At 36.7% G+C, this 27,660-nt stretch overlaps 1 protein-coding gene across 3 annotated transcripts in view; it reads left to right on the top strand.

Annotated features, from left to right (window-relative positions):
* The window catches only part of grb10b (growth factor receptor-bound protein 10b), a 79,521-nt gene extending 52,167 nt beyond the window's left edge, over positions 1-27,354 (top strand). For 2 of the 3 annotated variants that reach the window (XM_038275850.1, XM_038275851.1), the window contains exons 6-17: positions 14,320-14,476; positions 18,597-18,712; positions 19,074-19,148; positions 22,688-22,825; positions 22,920-23,030; positions 23,287-23,385; positions 24,657-24,734; positions 25,860-25,976; positions 26,355-26,418; positions 26,500-26,587; positions 26,681-26,774; positions 26,941-27,354. In XM_038275850.1, the coding sequence (XP_038131778.1) occupies positions 14,320-14,476; positions 18,597-18,712; positions 19,074-19,148; positions 22,688-22,825; positions 22,920-23,030; positions 23,287-23,385; positions 24,657-24,734; positions 25,860-25,976; positions 26,355-26,418; positions 26,500-26,587; positions 26,681-26,774; positions 26,941-27,087 (1,284 nt within the window). In that variant the 3' untranslated portion in view covers positions 27,088-27,354. Of the gene's footprint in view, positions 1-12,748; positions 12,987-14,319; positions 14,477-18,596; positions 18,713-19,073; positions 19,149-22,687; positions 22,826-22,919; positions 23,031-23,286; positions 23,386-24,656; positions 24,735-25,859; positions 25,977-26,354; positions 26,419-26,499; positions 26,588-26,680; positions 26,775-26,940 lie in introns of those variants that run through there. The other variant, XM_038275852.1, reaches the window with a different exon arrangement.
* The last annotated feature ends 306 nt before the right edge of the window (positions 27,355-27,660 follow it).

Here is a 27,660-nt window from a genome sequence, read left to right on the forward strand (position 1 = left end):
ACATCGGTGAGAAGCCCAAACTGTGCTTTCAGTGTACGCCATCACGTGAAAGAATCTCCCAAAAACACTCTGATCTTGTTTTTGTTCTTGTCATACACTTCATAGACACTTTTTCTCTCACGACCCTCGATTTTTAAAGAACCGTGGTGAGAAAGGTGAGCTTAAATGACTTTCTGAAACCGTAGCTCACCACATATAAATGCCTAAAAGTACGCATGCGCAGAAAAAGATAGCCATTTAGAGACGAGCACGTGGGACGGCCTTACGTAAACATATCCCCAGAATGATTGACAATTAGGAGAACCACTTATTTAGATGATCCACCTGGAAAAAGAATATCCTCCACTATACCTTTAACATGTCAGTTTTTTTTGTAGGTAATCAGTATAGTTAGTGTGTGAAACAGCATATATACTGTATTTTTGGTCAGTTATTGAGTGAGAATGGAATGCCCTGCACAACAAGTGCCCATTTCAGAATGCATGGTTTGTGAAAAAGAGCTATAGTAAATTATTCTCAAACATTAACGTTCTGGTTTTTGTCAGTTGTTGAAGACTATTTGGGTTTTTGAGTTGAGCTTCTATTTTCTGCCATGCATGTTTCTAAAAATGGAAAGGTCAATCAGAGAAAATCTTTAACTGTTCAGTAGCATTTTGCTCATATTTCTCCCAGTGAGGTATTTTTAAAATTTAAAAAAGCATTTTAGGCTATTTCATATTTAGTTTTATCAGTGCAGTTTTACTTAGGCTACATGTTAATTCTTTTCCAGTCCATAATTTGATACAATTAAGAGGTGTAGACTTGACAGATTTTTCCTGTTGAATATTTATTCTTCACTTAATAGCCTCTGTGAGCATTTGAACCAATGTATTTAAACGCCTTTGCAATGAAACCTAATTTCTCTAGAAATATCCATGCACTGCTGATATAAATGTAGGCTATAAATATTATTGCTATACATTTAATCCACTTTCTTCCATTGATTCTGACCCAACAGTGTCTACCATCAGTTTTCTAAATGAAAATTGTGTTGCATTAAAATCTTTTATTGAGGACATATTCAGTGGTGGCAGTAGGTCATATACTGTCGTTAAATCTGAGGGTGTTGGTTTTGAAATGTCTTTGAAAAGTCCTTAAATTTAATGTTGACCAAAGTGTTGGAAGAGGTGGCCTAGTGGTTAGGGCATTGCACTTGGAATCCAGAGGTTCTGGGTTCACGCCCCACTCCCACAGGCCGCCACTCTGGATCCCTGATCAAGACCCGTAACCCCACACTGCTCCCTAGGCGCCGCACAATGGCAGCCCACTGCTCCTTAAAGGAATAGTACACCCAAAACATGATTAGCCTTCATTTTCTACTCACCCCCATGCTGAACAACACTCTGGAGTACTTTTTTGATATCTCAAATGCATCTGGAGATCTGGGAGGCTTCTTGCTGTCTGCTGACATTCAAATAATGGAGGTCCATGGCGCCCGAGACAGAAAGGTCCACAAAAGTCCACAAAAACGTGTCAATATTCCTCCATAATGCTCGTCCAATGTAATCCAAGTGTCCTGAGTGGGTCGCATCCAGAATTTACTCGAAACGAAGTCATTTAGAACGTTTTAGAGCCTAAACAGTAGTGTATAGGATTTCCTAATAGCGCCCCCATGCGCGCTCACGATTCTACGGAAGCCGGCAGACCAAACCGGAAGAAAGTGCGCATTCAGCGTCTGCTCTGCCGATAATGCAAGCGTAGAAGAAGAAATGTGCTGTTTACCTGTGCAAAGAAAGAAACAACGAAAGAAAAATGTCTGAGGACTTCAGTGTTGAGGAAGAGCATGAGTTCTTTGCCGAGCTGAATGCGCTGGTTTGGTCTGCCGGCTTCCGTAGAATCGTGAGCGCGCATGGGGGCGCTATTAGGAAATCCTATACACTACTGTTTAGGCTCTAAAACGTTCTAAATGACTTCGTTTCGAGTAAATTCTGGATGCTACCCACTCAGGACACTTGGATTACATTGGACGAGCAGTATGGAGGAATATTGACACGTTTTTGTGGACTTTTGTGGACCTTTCTGTCTCGGGCGCCATAGACCTCCATTATTTGAATGTCAGCAGACAGCAAGAAGCCTCCCAGATCTCCAGATGCATTTGAGATATCAAAAAAGTACTCCAGAGTTTTGTTCAGCATGGGGGTGAGTAGAAAATGAAGGCTAATCATGTTTTGGGTGTACTATTCCTTTAAGCGGATGTGTTAAATACAAAAGTAAATTTCTTCAGTGTGAGATTAATAAAGGTCAATTTTTATTAAGTTTTGGCATCTGGATTATAACAACCAGGATTCAAGCAGTTTAAGAGTTGAAGATACTTTGAAAAAGGATTTGCACCCACACAGATGTTTTTATTGGCTTGCTTTTCATGATGTTTATGTGTTTCAGTGTATTATGTTATATAAAGGCATACAAAGGCATGGGGAACACTCCTCTTTCTACTACACATTTTTTACATAAATTAAGAATTGTATTATAACTGAGTTACATATATTTGGATAACATGAGGCTTTGATGTAACATTTCCTATATAGGATGCATTTAAGCTTTTTTATAATCCTTTTTGTCCTCAAGAGGCTGCAATCAGCTTTGAACATGCAAATGCAGATGTCTGTGTTAGCTTGTGTTGGGCTGCTGTATAAATGCAGCTGTGTGTTGCTGCCTGTAGCTTTGTCATTTGGCCAGAACTAAACACAGCTTCTGGACTCATGTAGGTCGCAGAGGCTGCATTTCCCTATCTTTTAGCCTTCTCCCCATCCTCTCTCTCTCTCTCTGGGTCATTCCTTCTATCTCTCTCTCTCACTGTCTCTGGAAAAGTAGGACAGCTCAGATTTCTGAAGCTGCTGCTGTGACTGGGTAGGAAGGAAGGTACTGCAGGCAGCAGGAATCAGCAGAATAGGAGAGAAAAAATCGGTAAAAATGTGGATGATTATTCGGTTTAAGTTTATGGAGTTTTTAAAAGATCTTTAACTTAGAAAAAGTGGCAAATCTAAATCAATTAACATTTTTTGTTTGAGCAAATGCTTTAGACATTCTTTATTACATTTGTGCTGTGTGGCTCCAAGCCTTTAACATTAATCATTGCAGAAATAAAAAAACAAAAAATTGTATCTAAAGAGGATTTTTAACTTTTAGAAAATGCTAAAACATATGCATTTGTAAAACAGGACCTTTTTAACATTACAGTTTTTTCTTCGCTTTCGGTTTCTTTGCTTATTTAGTAATAAAATAATTGCTTTAGTTCATTTCAAATTTTTATTTTTGTTCTTTATTTGTCATTTAATCTTTTTCTTATCAAAAATAAAAATGAAAGAATGCAGAATATATTCTGAGCTCGTTATGGTCAGATTCAATCTTTGACTTACCACACAGTAACTACCAGGGCTTGCTGTAGAGGAAGTGGACCATCTCCACACTATTCATAAAATCCAGTCAGCGTTGTCACTCTTTGTTCGCCCAATTAGGATGTCCCTACTTCCTCCTTTTGTTCTCTCACAGCGGTTCTTTAAAAGGACATTTGCTTCCTATGGTGTGCTGGCATTCAATGAAAGAAAGGCTTTACTCCTGCTAATATATGATGGCAAATATCTGCCATTTTGCATGGTTTCTCTGTCAGTACAAACCCCTTCATATGTTTGGCAGAAGTGAAATAGATCTGAATAGCTCTAGATTTTCACTTGTTATACACGTGAAGCTCCTATTGGAGCCCAAACCCCTCAGACTCAGTTAAAAAAACTCAATTTTTGTTGTTTCTACTAAATCAGTAAAAACGTAATATAGTCTAACTATGTTTTAAACAATCTGTGTCCATAGTAGATTTCCCTATGTGAAGTTTGATCTGTTTAAGTATATGAGTTCAATTAGAGAGGATCAAAGCAAGGGGCAACATTTTTGTTTATCACAGTTAAATTACAAATTGATTTTGTTTATTTTCTCTATAAATCACCCAAAATGTTGCTCTGAAAGGATATGAACTTTCATATCAAACACCAAATCTGGTGTTTTTAAATGATTTTTAATTTAAAAATATGTATGTATGTGTATATATATCAATTGTATACCTTAAAATTATTTTTCTAAATTTCTGAGGTTCAACTTCAACCACATGACATTATATTTGGGGCTCCTTATAAGCTACACACAAATCTGACAATATCTGGATGCATCACTTTGCAAATTTGACATCATTTGTGAATATAAAGCTTGTCCTACCTTTATTTTCTTTTATTGATAATTCTCACTGTGTAGCGCGTTAATAAGAAGGTTTTTTGACAAAGCAGATCATTTGAACTAGATGTAGAAATAATTCAATACAGTATGAGGGCTGCTGTATCAAAGTGTTTAGATAAGTTTTTTTTTAACGGATTCTGAACTCTTTTAAACTTTTTAGAATGACTTTCAAATAAACTGGAGATAGTAAATCCTTTTACTTGATTTTAATTGATAAGAAAAAATCTCCCTTTATCTAATGAATATATGTATTACTATACCAGTAAACCCAAATTGTGCCTTTTTCTGGTTCATGGAGCTCGGACAGGCCCCTGTAACTAGTTTCCTGTAATTAGATGACAAGGGACAGTTCTTTGGATCTTCCTCATGAGTCAGCAAAGTTTTCTTGGCCCTTGCTTCCCGCTCTTGCTGACTGCAATCGCTAAGTGGGGACAGCCAATTGTCCGAGGCCCATTCAGGTTTTTGTGTCTCCATCTCATCATCTGGGACATTTTCAGGGGCAGTCCAGACCACACACAGCACAGCATTACAGTCAGCGAGGGCTTTTATGGAGGTTACTTGTTAGCGAGAATTTAGGGGGGCCAACGTGGGTTGTTGTATGCCAGATCTAGCAATCAATGGGTCAGTTTTTTTTTGTTTTGTTTGTTTTTTTGTTTCTGGAAACACATACATTTGGAAAAGCAGAGGCAATGGGAAGAGCTAAGTGTTTATTGTGCAACGGATAGATGACTGACTGGCCTGTGAGAAGACAGTTTGTTCATTTTCAATAAATAAAAATGAAAACTAATAATAATCCTACTTAATAATAGTATCATAAAATTGTCGAGTTTAGAATTTGTTTCCCTTTTGGTTCTTAGTTATTTAAGTAAAGCAGGGTAAAACAAGTACTTAATAAAAGAGTATTCAAAGTTTTTTAATTGCAAAATGGATGTTTACCACATCCTTCTACAACAACCACGCTGTAGGTTTTAATAATGCTTAAAGTTGCTGGTTTAAAACCAAGACATTTAAAATTGAACTGAATATGTATGGTTGGATGAATCAATGCATCAAAGTTGCAACTTTCAAATATCTTTTAAATGAATGTAAAAACTGCTATACGTCATTATAATACAAACTTATATTTATTTTTATTCCCATTCATAAATATATTGGAAATGAAAAAAAAGTTGCTTATTTTGCTAAAACAAACCATCGGATGTTTTCTTTTTGTTTGTTTTTTTATCTATTAATCCTATTATTTATTTACAACCCTGTTGATTAGTTAAATGAAAATGTATTTGTATATCTTTTTTACACAGACCAATCTGCATTTAAAAAAAAATTATTAACATTTTAGTGTTACTGATAGAATTTAGTTTTTAACAATTAACATGTTATTTACTCCGTATTTACACAGTTATCTTTTTCTAGCAAGTACCTGAAATATTGCTGCAGAACTGAACTAGAAAGGACACAGACTTCTTCAGTGTTAATGTGACCAACTGTTGTCAGACAACTTAATGTGTAGGCTGGCGTACTTCTTATAATCTGCCCTTGTTGCATGACAACTGAGGAAGTACTTCCTGTCTTTCTTCAAAATAACAGCCTCAACCAGGTTTGAAGCCCTTCATATGCAGTGCTAATGATAGCTCATGAGACAGACTTTACTTTCAGGAGAAATAACGTGTGTTTTAATTTTACAAGTTCTTGTGCCACTCCTTACACCCCTGGTCTACAGCGAACAGATGTTTTACTTAGGCAGCTACAGTTCATTCAAGGTCTTGTTTTTAAGATTAGAGCAGCATGATGAGAGAGTCCCTGCTTAAACAAATGAAACATGACTTCGTTTTGTTTAAGGTTTTTCACAAGAGTCACAACTGTACTTACTGAAAATTATTATATAACATCTATTTTTGGCTCTAACTGTATAGTTTAGTGAGTTTTTTTTTTCTTCTTCACTTTTTCACCAACAAGTATCCTTTCACTAGCACAGCTTTTCTCTAGGTTGTTTTTGAATGCTCTATAAATTTCATGTTTAATGGCTGCTGAAGAGTATGCCTAATGGCTAATAGTGTTTTGGTAACTCCTATCTGATGTAATATCTTGTAATATGGACGTAATACTAGTGGAGTTATTTATATAGCGAGAGACAAAGAGATTGAAGTGGAAGTAAGTGAGCTGCTGGACGTGCACACACACGCACACAGTATCTCTTTGTCTACATGTGCTTGTTCTCCACCTGTGCTGCTGTGTCATTTCTTTGCCGGTGTGAGGAATGCATTGCTGTGTGCAGAAGCTAGAATGCAGTTGAATACTGCAGTTTGACTGGGTCTATTTACCTTAAAAGTGTTGATGTGTGAGTTTGCACGTCTGGGTGCCTGCGTGTCTGATGGAGGGTTTGTGTGTCTTTATGCTGCCTGAAGCTTTCAGTTTCTCCCCGAGGCATTACATCACAGGGCAGCTATCAGACCTGAGTCATCAGAGTGGTTGAGAGGCCATGCTCTGCTCCTACGGCTAAATGACGACTTGTTTTAAAGCAGCAAATTATCTCTTCTTTTTGCTGGCTTACTCTCTGGCCTATGTGCAGGGATGTGGCTATCTATTTTTCTTATGCACTTGAGAGGGAACCCAGTGACGCATGTGTATGCATGGAAAAAAGATGTTTGCAGATAAATATTTGATATATTACCTGATAACTATGTGGGTCAAACATTTTGTATCGGTGTACTGTATTTAGTGACAAAGTTGCAAAACAGAACTTACTGTGTTAAAATCCTAAAAGTCTTCATTAGCAGCAACATTATTTTGTTTGCAATTGGAATTTAAGTAGCAAAACAAGACAATTGGTGATTTAAAGATTAGTGCTGTGGTGTTGTTCTGCGCTGTATACATTTTTAGATGGGAAATTATTTTACCAAAGAAAATCTCTGCAATATATATATATATATATATATATATATATATATATATATATATATATATAAATATGAAAAAATGGGAAGGAAGGACTAGGATGTCTTCATTGTCTCCACTTTTATTTTATACACGTTCTTGGATCACAGATGTTCCTTTTACATCATTTGTAATCTTGTCTCTGATGTTGAAAATAGCTATACATTCATTTTAGAGCCACAGCTGATTTACTAAGCTCTGTCTGGTTAGCGCTTAGCATTGGTTGAGACTTTGACTTAATGACGGCCTGAATTAGACTAATGTAACAGATTTGATTCCTTGAGACTTGACTTGATTGGATGAAAAAAGCATTTTAACTTGACTTTGACCTGAGTACTAATGAATTGTGATTTGACTTTTTCATGAAGATTAACTTGAAAATTCGTTATGCTCCAATTAAAGTGAAATGCTACCATGTTAAAAATTGATAAGAATTAGATGCATCATAAATTTTCCAGATAGCTCATTATGACTTTTTTAATGACTGAAGTTTAAAACACGAGCGTATGACTTGTGACTTGTCTTGAGAATTTCCAGTCATGACTTGACTAAGAAAATTTAAGACTTACTCACAGTTTAGTAAGTAACGACTTGGCCCCATCAGTATGATGCATTCAGTAGCTGGAAGGATACAGATTGTATTTTTTTTTTCCAACTGTCTAGTTACCAGTCACAGCAGGTTGAGCTGAATCTCATGCAATTCTGGTCTAAATCTGATTTCCAGAACATCTGGTCTTGTTCTCTCAGGTTTCACCTTTCATTCTGGGTTACTGAAATTTATATGGGTAAATCAAATTTGGCAAGTACAATTTGGGGTAAAGACTTTGTAAGAGATATACTACTTTATTTAGATTTATAAGAACCAGCCCTCAGTCAAAGTGTTTTGACTTTGATGTTTTCCACTTACCTCTCTAGATATCTTTATAGAAAACATGCTTTTTCAATGAACCTGTATATTGTCAATTGTAAGTTTCCACACTCATGACAATTTTCCAAAATTGACCTTTCTACAAAATGATCCCTCAAAACACTTCTTTGCAAGCCCATGGGTAAATCCAAGGCGACCAATTAAAGACATTATGTACTGCCACTCAAGTCCCTCTTTGCCAGCTTCCTTTTTTTGTTTTTGAATTGCATAATCAGGGATTATTTCAGGGATATTACATCTTAACATTTTGTCCAAGAAATTCAATAGCTCATTAGTTTAGCTGTAGCCTGCCAGCCATGATGACATACAACCAATTTCTGTTTGATCAAATTTTCAGGGAATGTGTAACCCTGCTAACATGAGATTTTGTTTTATATATATTGCCTACAGGAATGACCTAAAGGACATAATAGAAAAAGGATTGAGAGATTTTCACCCGTTATTTATTGTAATTTGCATACAATATGCTTCAGCGGTTCCTTGTTCTCGGCTATCCCACCTTTTACAGATACCTGCCAGCATTTGCTATGCTTTACAGCCAAAGAAACGCTTCCTGCAAAGATTTTATTCTTTCTCTTTGGCCATGCTTGCAACATTTGAGCCTTAGTTGTTGAAAAACATGAGACAATGACGCAGTGACACACCATGACACTCCTTGGTGTTATTTTGAATAAAAACACACTTTAGACCTGCTGAGCCTGCTATGATGAGTTGATTCCCTGTTCTTTTAATCAGGTAGATAATTACTACCAATATATATTTTTTTCAATTATTTCTTCTGGTTTCAGATGATACACAGAAATTGTCTCTGGTTTTATATATTTTTTTCTCTTTCATCATAATTTCATGAAGGCTAGTATATGAACCTTTGCTGTGCTGTCTTGCCTGCAGTTTTGCCTGGGCTTTCCCCTTTTCCCGGGAAGCTCTGACGAAGACCTAGCTGTGTGTGTGTGTGTGTGTGCTTGTGTGTTCGAGTGCCGTGGCAGAGAGGGGGTGGGCAGGAACGCAGCTGTGCAGGCTAGATATGTGGTTAACAGTGGACGGCATTCATGCTCTGCATTTTGTTGCAGTGTGTCACCAGACTGCGTCTCTCGCCCGCGCTTCCCACTCATTTCCCTTCGTTTTCTCACATTCGTCTGTGTCAGTCTCTCCCCTGTCCCACAGACGCGCAGAAACACACATATACACCCACACATACGTGCCCCTGTGCATTCTCTGCTTTTGCTTTCGAGCCTTCCAGGTTCTGCCCCTATCCCTCTCTAAAGCTTCCCACTGAATGAAATTCAGCAGAATCTCATGACTGCTTATTATTTTGCACTAATTTTCCAAGCCGTCGTCATCCACACATATACACACACCTTTTCTTGAGAAGCCTACAGGAAGCAAGTCACTCTAAGTTTGCTCCAGACGCGGCACACCAGTACTTCATCTGCTGCAGATTTAAGGAATCATACAGGACCTTGATAAAGTACTTAAAATCCTTAGATCTTGTTCACATTTTACCACATCACAACAATGGGTTTTGTATTTTATTTGAGTTTCTGTGGCCAACAAAAACTTGAACCTAATTGTGAGGTAGAATTAAAAAGCGGTTGGTGCACCACTTTTGCTTTTTAATTGTTTTGTTTTGTTTTGGAATAGATGTTAATGACGTGATCAATGCTGTCATTTGATGAGGTTTCTGCCAGCTTTGCCAGCTACAGGCTGAAATGCCTATCGTAAAAAGTGGCTCTAATTAATCAATCACATTGAGTGGTCAGTGTCAAACAAAAGCAACCGTCGGGCTTTGCTGCAAGCTCTTAAAATTATTTGAGTCTGCACTTTTAACTTAGATATTCATTGATCTAAACCATTTTATGTGTTCAGTTAATTTATTGAAAGACTTCTGCACCCTTTGTTCACATGGAGCACTAACATAGATTCCTCGTCCAATTTTCTTTTGGACCTTTTTTTCTTCCCTGTTCCCAAGGGTGTTCTGCTTAGTAAGTGTTTTTTCAAGTGTATGTGTATATATATGTATGTATGTATGTGTGTATTTACATACCCACGCATACTGTATATATATATATATATATATATATATATGTATATATATATATATGTATATATATATATATGTATATATATATATATATATATATATATATATATATATATATATATATGTATAGATATACATATGTATAGATATACATATATATAGATATACACATATATATATATATATATATATATATATATATATATATATATATATATATATATATATATATATATATATATATATATATATATATATATATATATATATAGAGAGAGAGAGAGATATATGTATAGATATACATATATATATCTATCTATCTATCTATCTATCTATCTATCTATCTATCTATCTATCTATCTATCGATGGCAGAATAAAAAGGCAATAAAAAACACAGGATCACAAAAGGCTACATGACAAAAATAAAAAAAGCAAAGGAAAATAACATCCCAAAAAGGACACCCTGGGGTTAGTAAAATAATGTTATACTGAGAAAAAAAAAAAAATATTCAAGATAAAAAGAAAAATATAGTTATATATATCCATATATATGTATATATACATATACAAAATCCATGGAATAATTCATATTCCATATAGATCTATATCTATATATACACACTGTATATATATATATATACAGATCTATCTATCGATCGATCGATCTATCGATCTGTATATATATATATATATACAGTGTGTATATATAGATATAGATCTATATGGAATATGAATTATTCCATGGATTTTGTATATGTATATATACATATATATGGATATATATAACTATATTTTTCTTTTTATCTTGAATATTTATTTTTTTTTCTCAGTATAACTTTATTTTACTAACCCCAGGGTGTCCTTTTTGGGATGTTATTTTCCTTTGCTTTTTTTATTTTTGTCATGTAGCCTTTTGTGATCCTGTGTTTTTTATTGCCTTTTTATTCTGCCATTGAGTCACCTATTATTTCCCAACTGTTGGAGGATAAAGGGCTATTCTTCTCTATCATATTCTTTTATCTTACTGGATAGTGAGCTTTCTCTCCGGTTGCAGGTTTTCCTCTCAGATTGCTCTGTATCCAGCTCAAATTCAATTGGTGTGTCCAGGTGTGATATTTCACTTTTGCTTATAGTTCAGGCAAAAAAGAAAGAAAGAGAGGTTTTGAAATGTTGTCCCTTTTTTTTAAAGCACCTCCTTCCATACATTTGCTGTACGTCTTGCTCTTTTCAATAGATAGTGGTTAGAACAATGTCTCATGGGATGTTTAATTTGTTAGCCACCCTGCTCTATATTTATCAGTTGGGTTCCTTGGTGCTCATGCATTGCAAAAATGATCTAGATATAAGTAAACATTTCTTACATTAAGTTTATTTACCCTTCATTTCAATATGTAAAAATGACAATTTGCAATTGGAATGAGTATATTTACTCGTAAAGTAAGATAATTAGATAATATGCATTTGAAATAAAGCAATGCAATTGTTTTTTTTCTTTCTTATTTTAAATATATAATCTGTCTTGTTCCATTGGCAAAGTGTCTCTCTTACCTCACCAATTTCAAAAAAGGCTTTAGATTGAAATTTTTTGCAGCGTTATGTTGTTTCTGGGCTTTTCTGCCGAAATACCTGGATTAATACTGATTATTTTACACATTTATATACTCTATGGACTAATAAGGTGAAACAAAGTGCTTTTTTTCTACCCTAGACTGTATTTATTGATAGCTTAATGAAGGTTTTTGCATATCTAGGAACTCCACACTCCTAAGATTTTTGCTTGCCAGCCTTATTTAAAAGAGCATATAATTTTTCTTTAAGTTCACATGTCCATGCTACTTTCAGTTGCTCTATCACATAAAATCCCTAGAAAATACCTTCTGGTTTGAAGGTGCAGTGTGAGAAAATGCAGAGAAGTTCAAGAAGTATGTATGTAGTGGGTGTGTGGTGCTTTCCTCTTTAGTTACCCTTTATTTGCTTTGAGTCAAAGTTAAACTGCAGGAAGGGAAGAATGGGAGGACCGGAGAGCGAATAAGAAAAGGTGAAGAGCATACAAGCTAATGACTCTTCACTTAAAAAACTTGGAGGCAGGAGAAGCAACAAGCCTTTCCCTCTCTTTCCTTCCTTCCTCCCCCAGCTGCTCCTCTCTGCCCCACGCCCTTCTCAAATGATCCCTCATGCATCAAGGTCTAAAAAGAAACCAAGGCAGAGAGCTTGAAGGGGGCTCTGAAAAAGTTGGCTGTGTCTGTGCATGACTGTGCGTCTGTGTGTCTGCTGGAGTGTGCATGCCTCTCAGGGGTGTGTGTGTGTGTGTGTGTGTGTGTGCCTGCCTCTGTGTGCTCAGGTCGGTGTGGGAATGATTACATCAGCCCGCTGGAGCTTTATGATTGGTCGGTGAGTGTATGGTTTGATTCGGTGCGCCTCGCAGCCCGTGGCTGAGGCTGTAACCCTTTGTGAGGGGGAGGGAACGGGAAGGAAGGAAGGAGAGGAAGAGGGATAGTTGTCATACTGAGCCGGCACTGGGAGCTCTGCACTGTACCTGCTGCCATCCAGCCACTGACTGTTACTGCCTGCGCCCTCTGTGCTCCATGTTTTTTTTCTCCCCCACTTTCTTGATACAGCAAGTGGCCTTGGGATACACTAAGGTATTAGCTCTAACACAGGCAGCTCAGCTGTCAGCTGCTTCAATTCAGATTCTCTGGAGGGGAAAGAAACAGCTTTTTTTTCAGTGTAAGGGGGGCTGCGTTTAAGTTTGCGGAGACAGACTCACTCCTAAAATGCCTTCGTGTTCCCCGGACTGCTGCCTGCTGCGGGCCGTGGAGGTAAGACCCCTCTCCCTCTCTCTCTCTTTCTTTAGGTGGCTCTGCCTCTCTCTGCACCCCCATCTCTTTTTGTTCTATCTTTCTGTTTCTTATAACCTGAGGCAATACATTTATAGACACATTATTTTACTCATTTTCACTTTTCCTTCAAAGATGTAAGTAAAGCAACAAAAGAAAGACAACTGGGCCTTTTTCTATAAAGGACTCATCCCCCGGCTTAGTTTGCACAGATAGGGATGCTTATAGATCTTTACTTGAAAAAGGAGAGATTTTTTATATATATATATACATATATATATATATATATATATATATATATATATATATATATATATATATATATATATATATATATATATATATATATATATATATATATATATATATATATATCACTGAATAAAAACACTTATAGGCTTGAATATTTGTATGAGCTCATGAACCTGGTTTAATTTGCATCCCTTTTCTTGTTTTCTTCATGCAACTGCATTTGACTATTTTGTCACTGCATGTCATCCTTTTCAAAAATAACCATGGGACGTGTAATTAAAGTAAATTTAGAAGCATAACCACAATATGTCTTGCAGTTGAATGTGGTGGATTATGTGGAGGAAAAAAAGAACGTGTGAAATGCTAGATGTCTGGTATTGAAGAGGGTAACTTTCATGCAGACGGTTGGCTATTGATACATCAACTACAAGAATGCATTTGTTTTGCATCACTAGAATTAGGTGTGTGGATGCTTGTTCATATAAAAAAATACAAATTTTAAAGGGCTCTACAGTGATGCTTTTTCTTTAAGTCTTTCTATATGTCTTATTTAGAGGCTGTAATTGTTTGTTTATATACAACCAATATAGTCATTTAGACTTTGTGTATAAAAGAGGAGATTATGGTTATATACTATGGTATATTTATCTCGGTATAACAGTAAGAAGATGGCTTGTTAGAGGAGCTTGTCTGTGATTTCTAACACCATAATTGCTACATGTTGAATATCTGTTCTTTTCCATTGTATGTTATAATGACAAGCCTGTGTAATGTATGCTATAGTTCATGAAAGGTTATGGATACATCTTTTTTGCTTGCGTAGGAGGGGGAGGAAATTTGCCTTCTCCCCCCCGATTGCCTTGTTTTCACAGCATTTCTTAATTGAGATTTTATTTTATTTTTTGTCATTTCACTGAAAATCTAAATTAAACACTCTTTTGTCTAATAGTCTTGAACCCTTGTTTGTGATTTTTGTTTTTTTTGGAGCCTTTTTTAAACCCAGCTCAGGAAAAGTGTATTTTTACAACTTATTATAACTTGGTTCTCTGTTTTCTCTTTTCAGATTGTGAAGATCTTCAGTGAGGATGGCATCGCCAAAGTTGTGGAGATACCAGCTGATATGACGGTCAGGGATCTGTGCCAGCTTCTGGTTTATAAAAGCCACTGTGTGGATGACAACAGTTGGGCACTTGTTGAACACCGCCCACTGCTAGGACTAGGTAAGACGTCTGAAACGGGGATCAAGCCCTCATGGGTGGGTGCAGATGTGCAGTGTTATCACTAACGTATAGAAGAGCATTCCTCTCTCTGCACCACATTCATGCATAGAATATGGCTGCATACTTGGATCGGCTGTATATGCGCATGCTCTCACACATGCAGTGGTTAACGCATGGTAGCATTACCATATTATATAGCATAAGTGCATAGAGCTATAATGTCCAGTAATCTAATCAAGGGCAACATATGGGAAATGTAAAAGGTTGCAGAGAGAGTAAAGTTAACGTAGCTCAGATATGCTTTATTCTCTTTATTTTAGAGCACATTATTTTAAGCAAAGCACACTGCATGAGCTGTAATAAATTTGGACTAATATTTATTATATACTAGTTAAAAAAAGAGTGTGTTTTAATTAAATATAAGAAAAAATGTAATATTACAAACCCAAGTTGGGCTTGTAATATTAAAGTTTGGGATCAATTAGAGAATGATGACCATTTTTAGTTTTTACTTCATGTGGAACCAGCTGCTTTTTAAATTCGGTTGATGACTGTTTTTCTTATTCTTTAAATAAAACCATGAAAAGACAAACCGCTGCGTGAAAATAAAACAGGAACACAGTTATTACGCGTTAAATACAAGGTTTTGTCAACTCATCCCTCTCAGGAGATGCATAAAGTGCAAATATATCCATTTTTGATACCCTGATAATGCTGGAGATTTCAATGTGTAATTCATTTGATATATAGACAAAAAAAAATGCAGATTTAAAGACACTTACCTGAACCAACTAGAGGGAAGTTTGATTGTTTGGTGCTTTTCCATAAGATATTTTATGTAAATTGTATAGCTAAAATTTAGTGAGAAAGTTTAATTTCTAACATTTTTAAAATGGTCTTGCTCTTTGTAATTTGCTCAAATGCTTTAGAGTGATTTCTAGTTGATTTAAACTGAGCTGTGCACACACACAAAAATGTGAAAAACTAACGTCTAGCTGAGCTAATTTTGAATCAAAGTGGTCAGATCTGTTTAGTCACCAAAAATGATTGCTTGATGTTTTGCTTTTAAATTATTGCGTGGGAATTATTTATTTTAGACATAATTACCCTTAAGAGTCCATACTTAATACCCTTTATAACTGTGTAAAAGTCATTGTTTTGAGTTAACTGAAATAGATGTAATCTTTTTTTTAGTAAAGAGCCGCTTGTAGAAGATCCACACGTTAGGAGATTTAACTCTTATTAACCTGTTCTAACATTAGTTTGAAAAAGTGCAACCTTGTATTTATGGCAGTGCAGTTAATTCTCTCCTTTCTCACCATTATAAGTTGGTGAGGTACAAAAGAGTTATAATTGATGGTTTCAGCTCAGAAGATGTGACTAGGGATGTAACAAAACCTTTCTTGACTTTCCCCTCTCAGTGTCAGAGTATATGTAACATTATAGCTCTAGCACTGTAATTGACACGCCAGCAAGGTGATGATTGATGACAGGTTTAAAACCTTTCTTTCACATTAGAGGTTTCTTTAGTTCAGCACTGAAGCCTGAAAATAGAAGCCCTTACTCCTTCAGAGAGAAGGTAGCACAAAAAAGACTCGTCTTGAAAGGGGGCCGAGAGGAGACAACAGTTGAAGATCATTCTTTCTTCTAAGTATACTTTTCTCAGGACAGATTTATGTTTGATTTAGCTATTTGAAATAATTCCCAAAACGTTTGAGAACACTTAATGTTAGAATCCAAGCCTCCCCTTGAGGGGAGGGCAATTATAAAACACTTATGGGGGACAAGCAGAGCCCGTGCCCTCCGTTCATGTCTGCACCAGATGTTGGAAAGAAAGGGTGTAATTTTAAATAGAGCTGTTTCTAGGAGTGAAACATATTGCCTAAAGTGACTTGGTGGTAAAAAAACAAAAGAGCATTTCGTTTCTGCTGCTTCTGTGTGCAGCGCTTGTCAGGCGAGGAAACTCTTCGAAAATATATTGCATTATTCAAAGATTGGCTCCCAAAGCTCTAACCTAATATTTCACCATCCATCATGATCTGCTTACTTTTCTCATGGCTGCTGCCAGCCCAGCGCTGTCAGACAGGGTTGGCTTCTCGTGAATGACATCATTTTTTGGCTCAGTGTCTCGTGGTTCTATTATAGTCCTTATTGTGTTATAAAGCACCTGTTCTGCGACTGTATTCTTTTCTCGTCCAGAATAGCTGCTTATCTCATTCAGTGTTTAGAGGTTTCTGTTAATGACATATAATGAAGCAGTGGCGCATTTACCCTTTGTTAAAGCCGTTCTGCATGACGCTCAACAAGAAAAAAAAAAGTCTGCAGCAAGTGTGATTATTTTTGTCATCCTTTTTTTCGTAGTTCTCTTAAGTTTTTAAGTTAACACCACTTGGTCTGCAGCCTCTAGGTGTAGTTTCCGGTTTAATGCGCAGCACCCTTCATAGTCCAAGAAGCCACACTTTGGAATTTCTTATTTTATCCTCGATGAATGGATGTCAGATGCCCTAACACACACACTCCAGCTTCTCTATGTGATGTAGTGAATGCATTCAAACAATAAGCTGGCCCTGAACATATGCCCATCTTTTTGATCATGGCTTTCCTATTGAATAATAGGTTAAATAAGAATAAAGGGATAGTACGCACTTTGAAAAAAGAGCCTTGTTCCTCTGTGTTGCAGCCCACTTCTGGTATGCAGTTGAATAGGGCGGAATGGCCCTTTGGGATAAGTAACATTGACCTCTACTTGTCAGATTAAAAAAGGTTAACAACTATGGCAGAGGGAGTTGGAGCTGCCAGGGTGAGTCACAGCTGCAAACATGACTGACTCATGGGGCGACAGGCTGAAATGGAAGGAAAGGAATTAGTCGTGACAGTGTACAGAGATCGTGACAAAGGGCACGAACAGGAGGGGACACATTGGAACATTAGGACACCTGGTACTTTACTTCTTTTCCTTACACTTGAGGATAAATCGCACTGTTTAATGAATAGGTTTTGTCTAAACTTTTATTTCTTCAGGCCAAACTGACCAAATATTTACTTTTTTCTTCTCTGAGTTAAAATCGAAAAATTTAGAAAATAAATACCCAAAATTAACCCAAATACAAAAGAATGAATTACTGTCAAGTTTACAGTTTTCTCTTCTAGAAAAACGGATATGAAGTTTTTTTTTTTATTCAAAGGATGGATGTATAACTGTCTAAAAGATCATTCGATACTTTTTGCCCCTTTTTCTTCTTTTTTTTTTTTGCCCTTACTTTGGCTGAAATTGCACCCCAGGCCACATTTAGCACTGAATTAAAAACGATGACAGAACTGGAAAAACTGTTAAAACTTTGTGTCTCAGTTTCAGTTTCATTGCCAAAAAATTAATAGATCAAATATTCACCTCTGTTATGACTAAATGTGCAAGATCAGACTTTGATCTGAATCACAGCTTTATTTTAACCTTAATTATGAAGTTTCCGTTTCTATATTAGCAGTCACAGTTTGTTGGATGAAGGTCTTTGATATAAGATCACTGAATAAGTAAATATTCTGGTTTTATTTGGATTGAATGTGACCCCTGTGGGCAGCAGTTCACCACATTATTACCTAAAAGGAGCTATGATAAGGAGTAGAGTGTGATTACCCTGTTTATTTATTCATTCATAACACTTCGGTTCTATTAATGTGCAAACGAGAAATGCTGCAACATAGTCGCTGAATTTCTAAACAAGAACTAACAAGGCGCGGACTGTGAGGAAAAAAAAAAAAGCTTGATTTGCATTTGGAACAGGTGGGGGAATCGCATGCTACTGGAATGTTTTTTATAGGAAATTAAAGCTCCCAGAATTCCAAATTTAGAACAGCTAACAGTGAGGGTTTGTGCTTTTTCTTTCACTTTTATTATGTCGTTTTCCTCAGAGTTTCTCTTTCTGTCTGATAAGAAACCTGGGGACTTTCTGTAAAATCTAAACAGTTCTTAACTATATAAAAATAAATAATACAGATAAATATGAAATTATTTTTTTTATGTTTACATGAACACGTTTTTCTACTTTTTATGATGTGGTTTATACCAAACTAATATAAGTAGCTGAAAAGTAAATTAGGGCCTTTTTATTTTTCGTTGCAGAGCGTTGCCTGGAAGACCATGAGCTGGTGGTTCAGGTCCAGGCCTCCATGAGCAGCGACAGCCGATTCCTCTTCAGGAAGAACTATGCCAAATATGAATTCTTCAGAAACCCCCTGGTTAGTCCCCCCCCCCCCCCTCTCTTTTAACATAGTATTTAAGTTGCATCATCACTGTTGACCTATTCATGTTGAAATATGTAAAAGAAAAAACCTTTTTAAAGAGTCCTGGGACTGCAGAGTTCAACGGGTTCCTTATTAAACCGGAGCATGTCCCAGAAATCTGATGCAATTGTATTCATCTCCTGCATAGTGCGACCTGTTGTGACAGGTTCTGTTTCTTCTGAAACTCTCTTTTGTTGCTTATGTGAAACATTATGACAGTTGGCTAAACTCATGACATTTGTGTGACGTCTTTTGCTGTCACAACACCTCCGCCCTATAATTTCTCTGACATGTCCACTTCTTCCTCCTCCACCAGACATTTTTCCCAGAGCACATGGTAGCGTGGTGCCAGGAAAGCAATCATACAATTCCACCATCTCAGCTCCTTCAGGTAGGAACATTTGGTCTGTCGTTGACTGTCACTCCTCCTCCTGACACGCACACAGTTTCGTTTAGCTCAGAGTCACCACCTGCTGCGTACTGTACAATCACGCTGACACACCTCACCCCTGACCCTTAGACAGCATGTCTTGTCAGAGCCAGCAGTAATAACTACTGTTGATCCTCTGTTGACACATGACTGTCTCGATACACCGCAGCCAAACCACCTGTGATGGATGCAATCAGGCCATTTGAAGCACAAAGTATACCCTGCCTTGCTATGATATCCTTAAACCTTTCCTCGTTTTTTTTTTTATTAAAATGTGTGTTCTAAATCAATGCAAATTATTTGCAGGAGTTCTGTAGGGGCATCAGAGGCTTTTTGGGGAATAATAGTAAAAAGAACAACATCATAAACACACACAGTAGACAGGTTAGAGTGAAGGTCAGGGAGCAGCTTAAAGGCAGCTTTAGGTTTCTCAAATAGTATATAAAGCTTTAAACATCTTATTGCATAATCCATTTTCTAAACATGGGAAGAGTGCAACACACCTGCAAATTAAATACACATAAACAATACATGGACATATAGCTAAAAATAAGCTGCAAAGAAGTCCATCGTAACCATGGAGGAGCTAAAAATATATCCAGTCAGCTTTATGTGTAAGTTACTTTAAAAAGATAAAATAAAACTTGAGTTTAATTTGAGTTTAAAACAAAAACATATAAGATTTTTGAAAAAATCTTAACAGAAACAACCAACAAACAACTGAATAGCCATGCACAGTGTGGCTAGATGGAAGTTAGCATAAAAAAGCAATATTTAAAGTATAAAAAATGGAGGAAAAAAAGGTGATGTGACCCCAATGAAACAGGAATGTATGTTTTTTTTTTACCAAAAAAAGATAAATGTTGGGGAAACCCCCCCCCCCCCCCCCCCCCCCCCCACACACACACACACACACACACACACACAAACTGTAAAACATGTTGATGGAAGCATGATGCTGTGGGGAGGCTTTCTTGTAGAAGTTGGATGATGCTAAAGACAGGGCAGAGTAAACGAGGCTGTAAAAGATTTGTTTTGTGTGGAGGTCCATTCGCATAAAAAAAAATGAAATGCAATCCTGAATGCAATTGAAGCTGTTCCTGTTCACACTCTTCCTTATTAACCTGGCTTCAAGTTATTTTAATGTGCAATCTGGGAGAGAGAATAGACTTTGCAGCCACAGATTAACAAAAGTTTTGACTGCCTGACAGACTTTACATTTTTAATAAGCAGTTCCTTACTTAATGGGACATTTTCACAGCACAGGTATGTGTGAAAGAACTGCTTTTATCTCTCTCTTATTCTTTGGAATTTGAGGAACTTTGGTTTCAAAAACTGTAGGTTTATGCGCTGCCTGGATCTGTCAGAAACAGATCCTTCTGTTCCTCTTCACTCACATAAAGCTGTTAGCCCTCCTTCTGATTATGGAGACTTGGCGTGCGACATATATTAGCGATTGGTATGAGCTGGAGCTGTGTCAGGAATTTCCTTTGACTTCTGCTAAATCCATGATCTTCTGGCTCAATTAGAGTGCAGCACAAAGCGAGACGCTCTCTGAACTGAGCTCATCCAGGTGGTTGTAATAATCCAGATTACACAAGAAACATTTGTCAGTGCGAAGTGGAGCGCATGAAGGTGCCGTGGCTCCAAAGGAAAGCTGTTTGAGATATGGTTGCGTGTGAACGTGTGCTCTGTGAGTGTTGGAAAATGCATGAGATCCATGATGATATTCTTTTTCCAAAACACTGGAAAACATATGCTCCAAATAATGAAGAGACTTCTGGAACAGTTTGTCTTTTTCAGCTCCAAATCAGAATTATTAGCTCAAGCTGTCACTTTATTTATTAACTTACCCTGCTTTACCATCTGCACTGCAAAAACGATCTAGAAATAAGTAAAAATTTCTTAAATTAAGTGTATTCACCCTTAATTTGAGTAGGTAAATGAGATCGTTTGCCAATGGAATGAGTAATTTTACTCTTGAAATAAGATAATTAGATAATATGCACTTGAAATAAGACAATGCAGTTCTGTTTTCTTATTTTAAGTGTAAATTGTCTTGTTCCATTGGCAAAATGTATCTTTTACCTCCTCAATTCAAGAACAAGTGCACTTATTTTAAGAAAAAATAACTTATCTAGATTTAGATTTTTTGCAGTGTGGTCTCGTCGAATTCCCACCAATTTCACTGATAATCACAAAGACAGATCCCACATAAAATTTCTTTAGATTGATCTCAAGACTTGTCCTGTGCTTTAACAATAAAATTGGGATCAAATCTGATTGACCAACACAAAGTGATGCATAGTTTCTCAAACAGGCTTAGCATGTGGTGTGTAGCAACCTACCAGTGTGTGGTTGGTAGTTTCTTTGGTCTCCTATGGGAGCATCATCTGTGTCGAAGATGTAACCAGTACCAGTAAATGTATTCTGAGAGCCAACTAAATAATTAGAAGCATCCTATAAATATTTGGGTCAGAGCGAGACGGGATGTCTCTAAGTAACTGCTCTGCTCAATAGATAATCCAGTTCACCCCTCTGGTATTAGGATGACAGCAGAGCAGATTCAGCTGTCATGAAGAAGGGCCCCAGAGAAATCAGTCAGCACTCAGCATTGCAGAAAGCTAAGGGAGGACGGCTCAAGGCTTACTGTATAGTACCTTTCAGTTTGAAAAAAAAAAAACTATTACATTTTCACAGTATTTACCTAAAAAGTCATTTTTAAAATTAATTTGGGCTACCTTTTATAATGATATGTACATGAACAAATGCAAAAATAGACTCTTGGAAATTGTAGCTTTGCTGAACAGAATATTACACTTTTTTATTTGTTTCTTTTACCATTATACTCTTCTTTTAGAGCAGCAGAATATAACAAACTGATATAATCTGCTGGTTAATGAGTTGCTCAAGCGCAGCCTATAGTGGCCTGCTTTCCACATTCTACCTGTGATTGAAGTTTTAAAACATCAAGACTCTACAAGTGTTTTTTTTATGCTTTATTGTTATTGTTTTTTTAAATTATTTTTACTAAAAAATTATTTCACCAAACAAAATATATACACAGTGCACAGAAATGGGTTGGGGAGGGGCAGTCTTCCTGTACAGTATGGTCTCTAGATTTCATACATCCAGAGAAAACAGACATTTCCTGTTATTAGACTTTATAACAGTGTCACAACATGGTTTACACCATTCTGTTAAACATTTTTGAAACTTTTACTGTTACTGCTATTTTCTGCTCACCATGTATCTTACTCTCAACATCACATCTACACAAAGTCAGTGACAAAACATTCTCATTGAGCACCCTATGATCCTTCTTCTTTTTCACATTTTGATGTCATTCTTTAAAACCCATCATCTTACGACATTCTTTTTTTAAAGTACCTAATATTTTTGGATACATGTATTGTTATATAGCCTTTAAGTTGTTTTCTACTTCTCTTACTAATTGTAAATGTGCAGTCATATTAAAATCTTCCTTTTTCCTCCCTCAGAACTTCCTTTCACCAAGCACCTGCCCAGAGATCCAGGGTCATTTGTACATGAAAGAGGTGGGAAGGAAGTCTTGGAAGAAGGTTTACATGTTCCTCCGCCGCTCAGGACTCTACTGTTCTACAAAAGGAACCTCAAAGGTAAAATGCAGATTATCTCGGTGGGTTTATTGGGGGCTCAGGCTGCTTCTCGCTTCCATGCATTGACTTTTGATTTTTTTTTTTCATTCTGCAGGAGCCCAGACATTTACAGTTACTAGCAGACCTGGAGGACAGCAGCATCTTCACTGTCATCACAGCCAAAAAGCAGCACGGTGCACCCACAGACTTCACCTTCTGTATCAAAGTGAGTCTGCTGGGATCATCTCATTACGACAAACTGAATAGATGAAATATTTTTATCTGATTAAGAATTTAAACCATGTCTCAGCAGAGAATTGCCAACATGCATATAATTTTGAATACATTTTGAAAATATTTTTCCCCATATTCATGTTTAATGAATAAAGTTGATAAAAACTGAAGACGCTTGTGCTAGAAACGGGGACACACCATTCCATGAGCCTGATCACATTACTGACTGCACCTATTATGATTGGCAGCCCAATAAAGCCAGGGGAGAAATGAAGGAGCTGAGGATGCTGTGTGCAGAGGACGAACAAAGCCGGACCTGTTGGATGAGTGCTTTCCGAATCTTTAAGGTACCTGAACAAACCTTTAAAGATGTCTTCCTTCTTTTAATGTTTTGTATAATCTAGGGATGGGGAAAGTTTCTGTAATGACATCATAATGACTGCTAACCCGAAGAAAATGCGTATGTAACATTGAAATGAGATTTTCTCTCTATCATCAATCAAGAGAGAGATTCATGTTTTCATTCAAATGCTTTGACTCTAACAACTTCCACCATTTTTGCATATTGCGTGGAAGTTATATAATTTTTGGGGTCGGCCTGAACTTTTTCAAAATGAGTTTTGGTCCCCTGCACTTTTTACTGTCAGTTAAATTCAGTTTATTTATATAGCGGCAATTCACAACACATCATCTTAAGGTACTTTACAGTTCACCAGATCATACAATGACATTGATTCAAAGTTTTCTATCTAAGGAAAACCAGTTGATTGCATTGACTCATTGACTCGTAGGCAATCCCTGTTCAAAAACAATGTTGCGCTACAGTACACCAAACCTCATTGAGCACTGGGACCAAGCGAAAAAAACGCAGCTCACGCTGAAGAACACTTCCAGAGTAGCTCCTGCTTGGCCCTCCATGTTTTCTCGTGTGATTTGCTGTCACCACTGCTGCTCCTGAGAAGCTCACTTTGCCAACATTTGATGCACCAATGAATTGGGGCTTTGACTGGATGTTCACAGCGCTGCTGAAGTCCTACGCACTACTGTAATTAGAACTATGGGATCACAAGCCTCTCTGCTTTCTGGTAGATGCAAGAGAAATGGAGGAAACAAACTAGAAAACATGCTGAACTTATATATAAGATAGATACCGTAATACGTGCTTCCCCCCACTTCTGAAATCAAAATTTCGTCCATGGTATATTGCATGAATCAACAGCAGGAACTTTAATCCACTTTTTAAAGTTTGATTAAAAATCTTGTTAGTTTTATGCTTGTATGTTTACAAAAACAATGGAGGTAGGATACTCTGCATGTGTGCAGGGGAATAAACTATGAAGATATGCGGCTAAGCCAGTTAGCACCTCCCAGCTGATCTGTGTAAATAATGAAGAAAGTCCACGGTCCAGCGTGAAAAAGAACAAAAAATAACATATGATTCCAAGGGGGTTAAGAATCAAATAGTCCTCCGAATACATGATGCTTGGTGTATATAACCTTATTTTATCCTAATTTAATGGTTTTTGGCCTTTTGGTATCTGTATACAACATGACTAATCCCCTTTAAATACAACATTGGAGCATTGTTTTACATGTTTATCTCTTTTTTTCTTTACAGTATGGGATCGTCTTATACCAGAACTATAAGGTTCCTCAACAAAGAAAAACGTTGCTTTCACACTTTTCAGCTCCTGTGGTAGGTTTTTTCTACACACAGTCATGTTCCTTTCTGTAGAATCTATGTACCAATGGGGTTTATCTGCGGTATCTGTTGAAAATATCAATCTTTAAGCAGATGTTGATAATACTGTTTATTTACAGTATAATTATTTTTTTGTCCACCTTTATTGATCTGATATAAAATTCTAATCTTAAAAATTGTTTTTACTTGGACTAAGCTATAATTCCTCATTAACAGGTCTGTTTTCAAATGATATATTGACCAATGTGAGTTACTACTGTAAGATAAATTTGCTTTTTGATAATATTTACATTTTTTGAATATGACTGTACAGTTTAAGTTTATATGTCTGTTTTCTTGTTTTAGAGGCTTAGATTATTGGCACACGGACAGCATTAAAAAATGAAAAAAAAAATACTGACAAAAAGTGCAACAGTTAATTAAATTAACCCAAAAAAAATGAATAGGCCAATGGATATACTTTTAATTTCTTAATCTAACTAAGAACAGATTATTAGCCAGAATTGTCTAAACTCCCTAAAATCCAGTATTAGCTTTGATTAATGACTGATTTAATTTTGATGGTTATGGCAGACATATGTATATACCGTATATTTTTTATTAATTTAATAAAAACTTTAAAGTTTTATTTTTAGATTTAATAAATTGTTTGGTGATACTTTTATTAAATCAAAGCACATTGAGCTTATGAAGATATGCAAAGTCAATGGGATTAACACTACTCTAGTTAAAGGAGATTAATCTGGATTATTTTCGGTGTGCAGGTTAACTAATCTACAATCAGATCTGTTTGACCAGCCAAGGGAATACTTGAATGTATTTTATGTTTTTTTGCAGCCATGAGCTGTTAGAATAATTAAAATAATACTGAAATTTGAGATTTTTAACATATAGTTACAGTATATAAAACTTGTATTTAGGCATGCATTTCTACACATTTGAATCATGTAGATTTGTTTATTTTTATGCATCATATACATTTTTTTAATTATCAACTGTATTTCTGTACTGACTTATGATTTTGTGTATTTTGTGTTAAAATCTTTTCCACTCTTTATGCTTTTGGGAATCAATTTATTCATTTTCCTAAATGTACTGTCTGTCTCTGGCTCCCCCTAGAGGAGTGTATCGGAAAACTCCCTTGTTGCAATGGATTTCTCAGGGAGGATAGGCCGGGTGATTGATAACCCAGTCGAAGCTCAGAGTGCTGCCATGGAGGAGGGACATGTGTGGCGGGTGAGGAAATAACTTTTTTTTCCCCTGTTACGGCTCTCTCTTAAGCTGGAGAGTCATCACTGATCTTTTTACATGCTGTATACTGTTGCATTTTTTTTTTTTAAAGGAGATAGTACAATGATTACTGGATGTAGTTGGATTTTTCTATCTGATATTTAAAAGTTGAGATTTCACAACCCTTTTATACAACCTCTGAGAAGGGAAGAGCTTAAGATTAGTTTACCAATTTAATTAACATTTCATTACATTGCCTCCCTTTATTTCCAGTTATTACATTTTGCAAAACAAATTTCCTTCTAAAAAAAAATAGAAACTTTATTTGCTCTCTGCTCCAATGAGTAATGGTTGTTGCTTTCTGTCCTGCGGCGTTTCCTTCAGAAGAGAAATCGAGTGAATGCTTTAGGTTCCCAAAGTCCCTTACACCAATCTTCACTAAGCTCAGGTAATTCTCTTTCTCAGTGCGTAAATTCCTCTTTTTAACCCTGGAATGTTGTTTGACCAACTCTGTTTGCATCCTGCGCAGTCATCCACATCGCTCAGCTGTGGTTCTATGGCAGGATAACTAGAGAGGAGTCCCATCGTATTATCCACCAGCAGGGAGCGGTAGATGGGTGAGTCAGCTACACTGAGAGGAGGGAGACGTTCTCTGGTATGTTTTTCCACACCGTTTCTCACAAAGATCCTTTCTTCATTTTACTCTGCAGGTTGTTTCTGCTGAGAGTCAGTCAGAGTAATCCAAAGGCTTTTGTACTCACGTTGTGCCATCATCAGAAAATCAAACATTTTCAGATCCTACCGGTAAGCTATTCTTTTTAGTGATTTCTCCTCCTGCAAAATCGTTCTGATATAATTATAAAGAAATTTACTGTGCAGGTAACACATTTTAGATGACCGTTCCTATTTATAGAAAAAAGTCTAACTTGTGTTTTGTCTTGTGTTATGCTGTGGGCTTATATTTACTCAGTGTGAAGAGGATGGCCAAGTCTTCTTCAGCCTCGATGATGGCGTAACCAAATTCACAGACCTGATTCAGCTAGTGGAGTTCTACCAGCTCAACAGAGGGGTCCTGCCTTGTAAACTAAAACACCCTTGCACCGTTGTGGCCTTATGACACCTCCAGACTATGTGACTGTCTGAAAAATTGATCTGAATTTGCCTGAAAGTATCAGACAAAGCAGAAAGGATCTCTCCTTCTTTCTATGGTTAACCTTTCCAAGAAGCTGGTGAATTGACTGATGTTTCGCTGTCGTCGTTTTCTATTGTGAGCCTGCTGGAGGTTTGCTGACTGGCTGGATTTTATTTTATTTTTTCTAATTTTTATCCTTTTTTTCTTGGACCTCTTATGGAAACTGGTGCACGACTCGCTCCTTTGGTTTCACTTTTAAGAAAAAATGACAAAGACTAAAGGAATAAACACTGCCGTTTTGTGTCGTCACTGTTGCAAATCGCTCCATGAGATGCCAACAAAACTCATCAATAAGCTTGTGGGACTCGAGGCCTTCTCTCAGAGCTCAAGAAAAGAACCTGGACAATCAGCAGGACAGTTAAAGCTTTTGTGTCGACCACTCTGTTTCCTTCCAACAAACTGCAGTGTCATGAAAGCTGTTATTGACACGTTTTCAAAGTACAAACCACAGACGGAGACTTTATTTCCTGTTGGTTTTTAACTCAGTACAGGTGCATA

The sequence above is a fragment of the Cyprinodon tularosa genome, unplaced genomic scaffold (genome assembly GCF_016077235.1).
Source record: "Cyprinodon tularosa strain WSP-4 unplaced genomic scaffold, ASM1607723v1 ctg98, whole genome shotgun sequence".
NCBI lineage: Eukaryota > Metazoa > Chordata > Actinopteri > Cyprinodontiformes > Cyprinodontidae > Cyprinodon > Cyprinodon tularosa.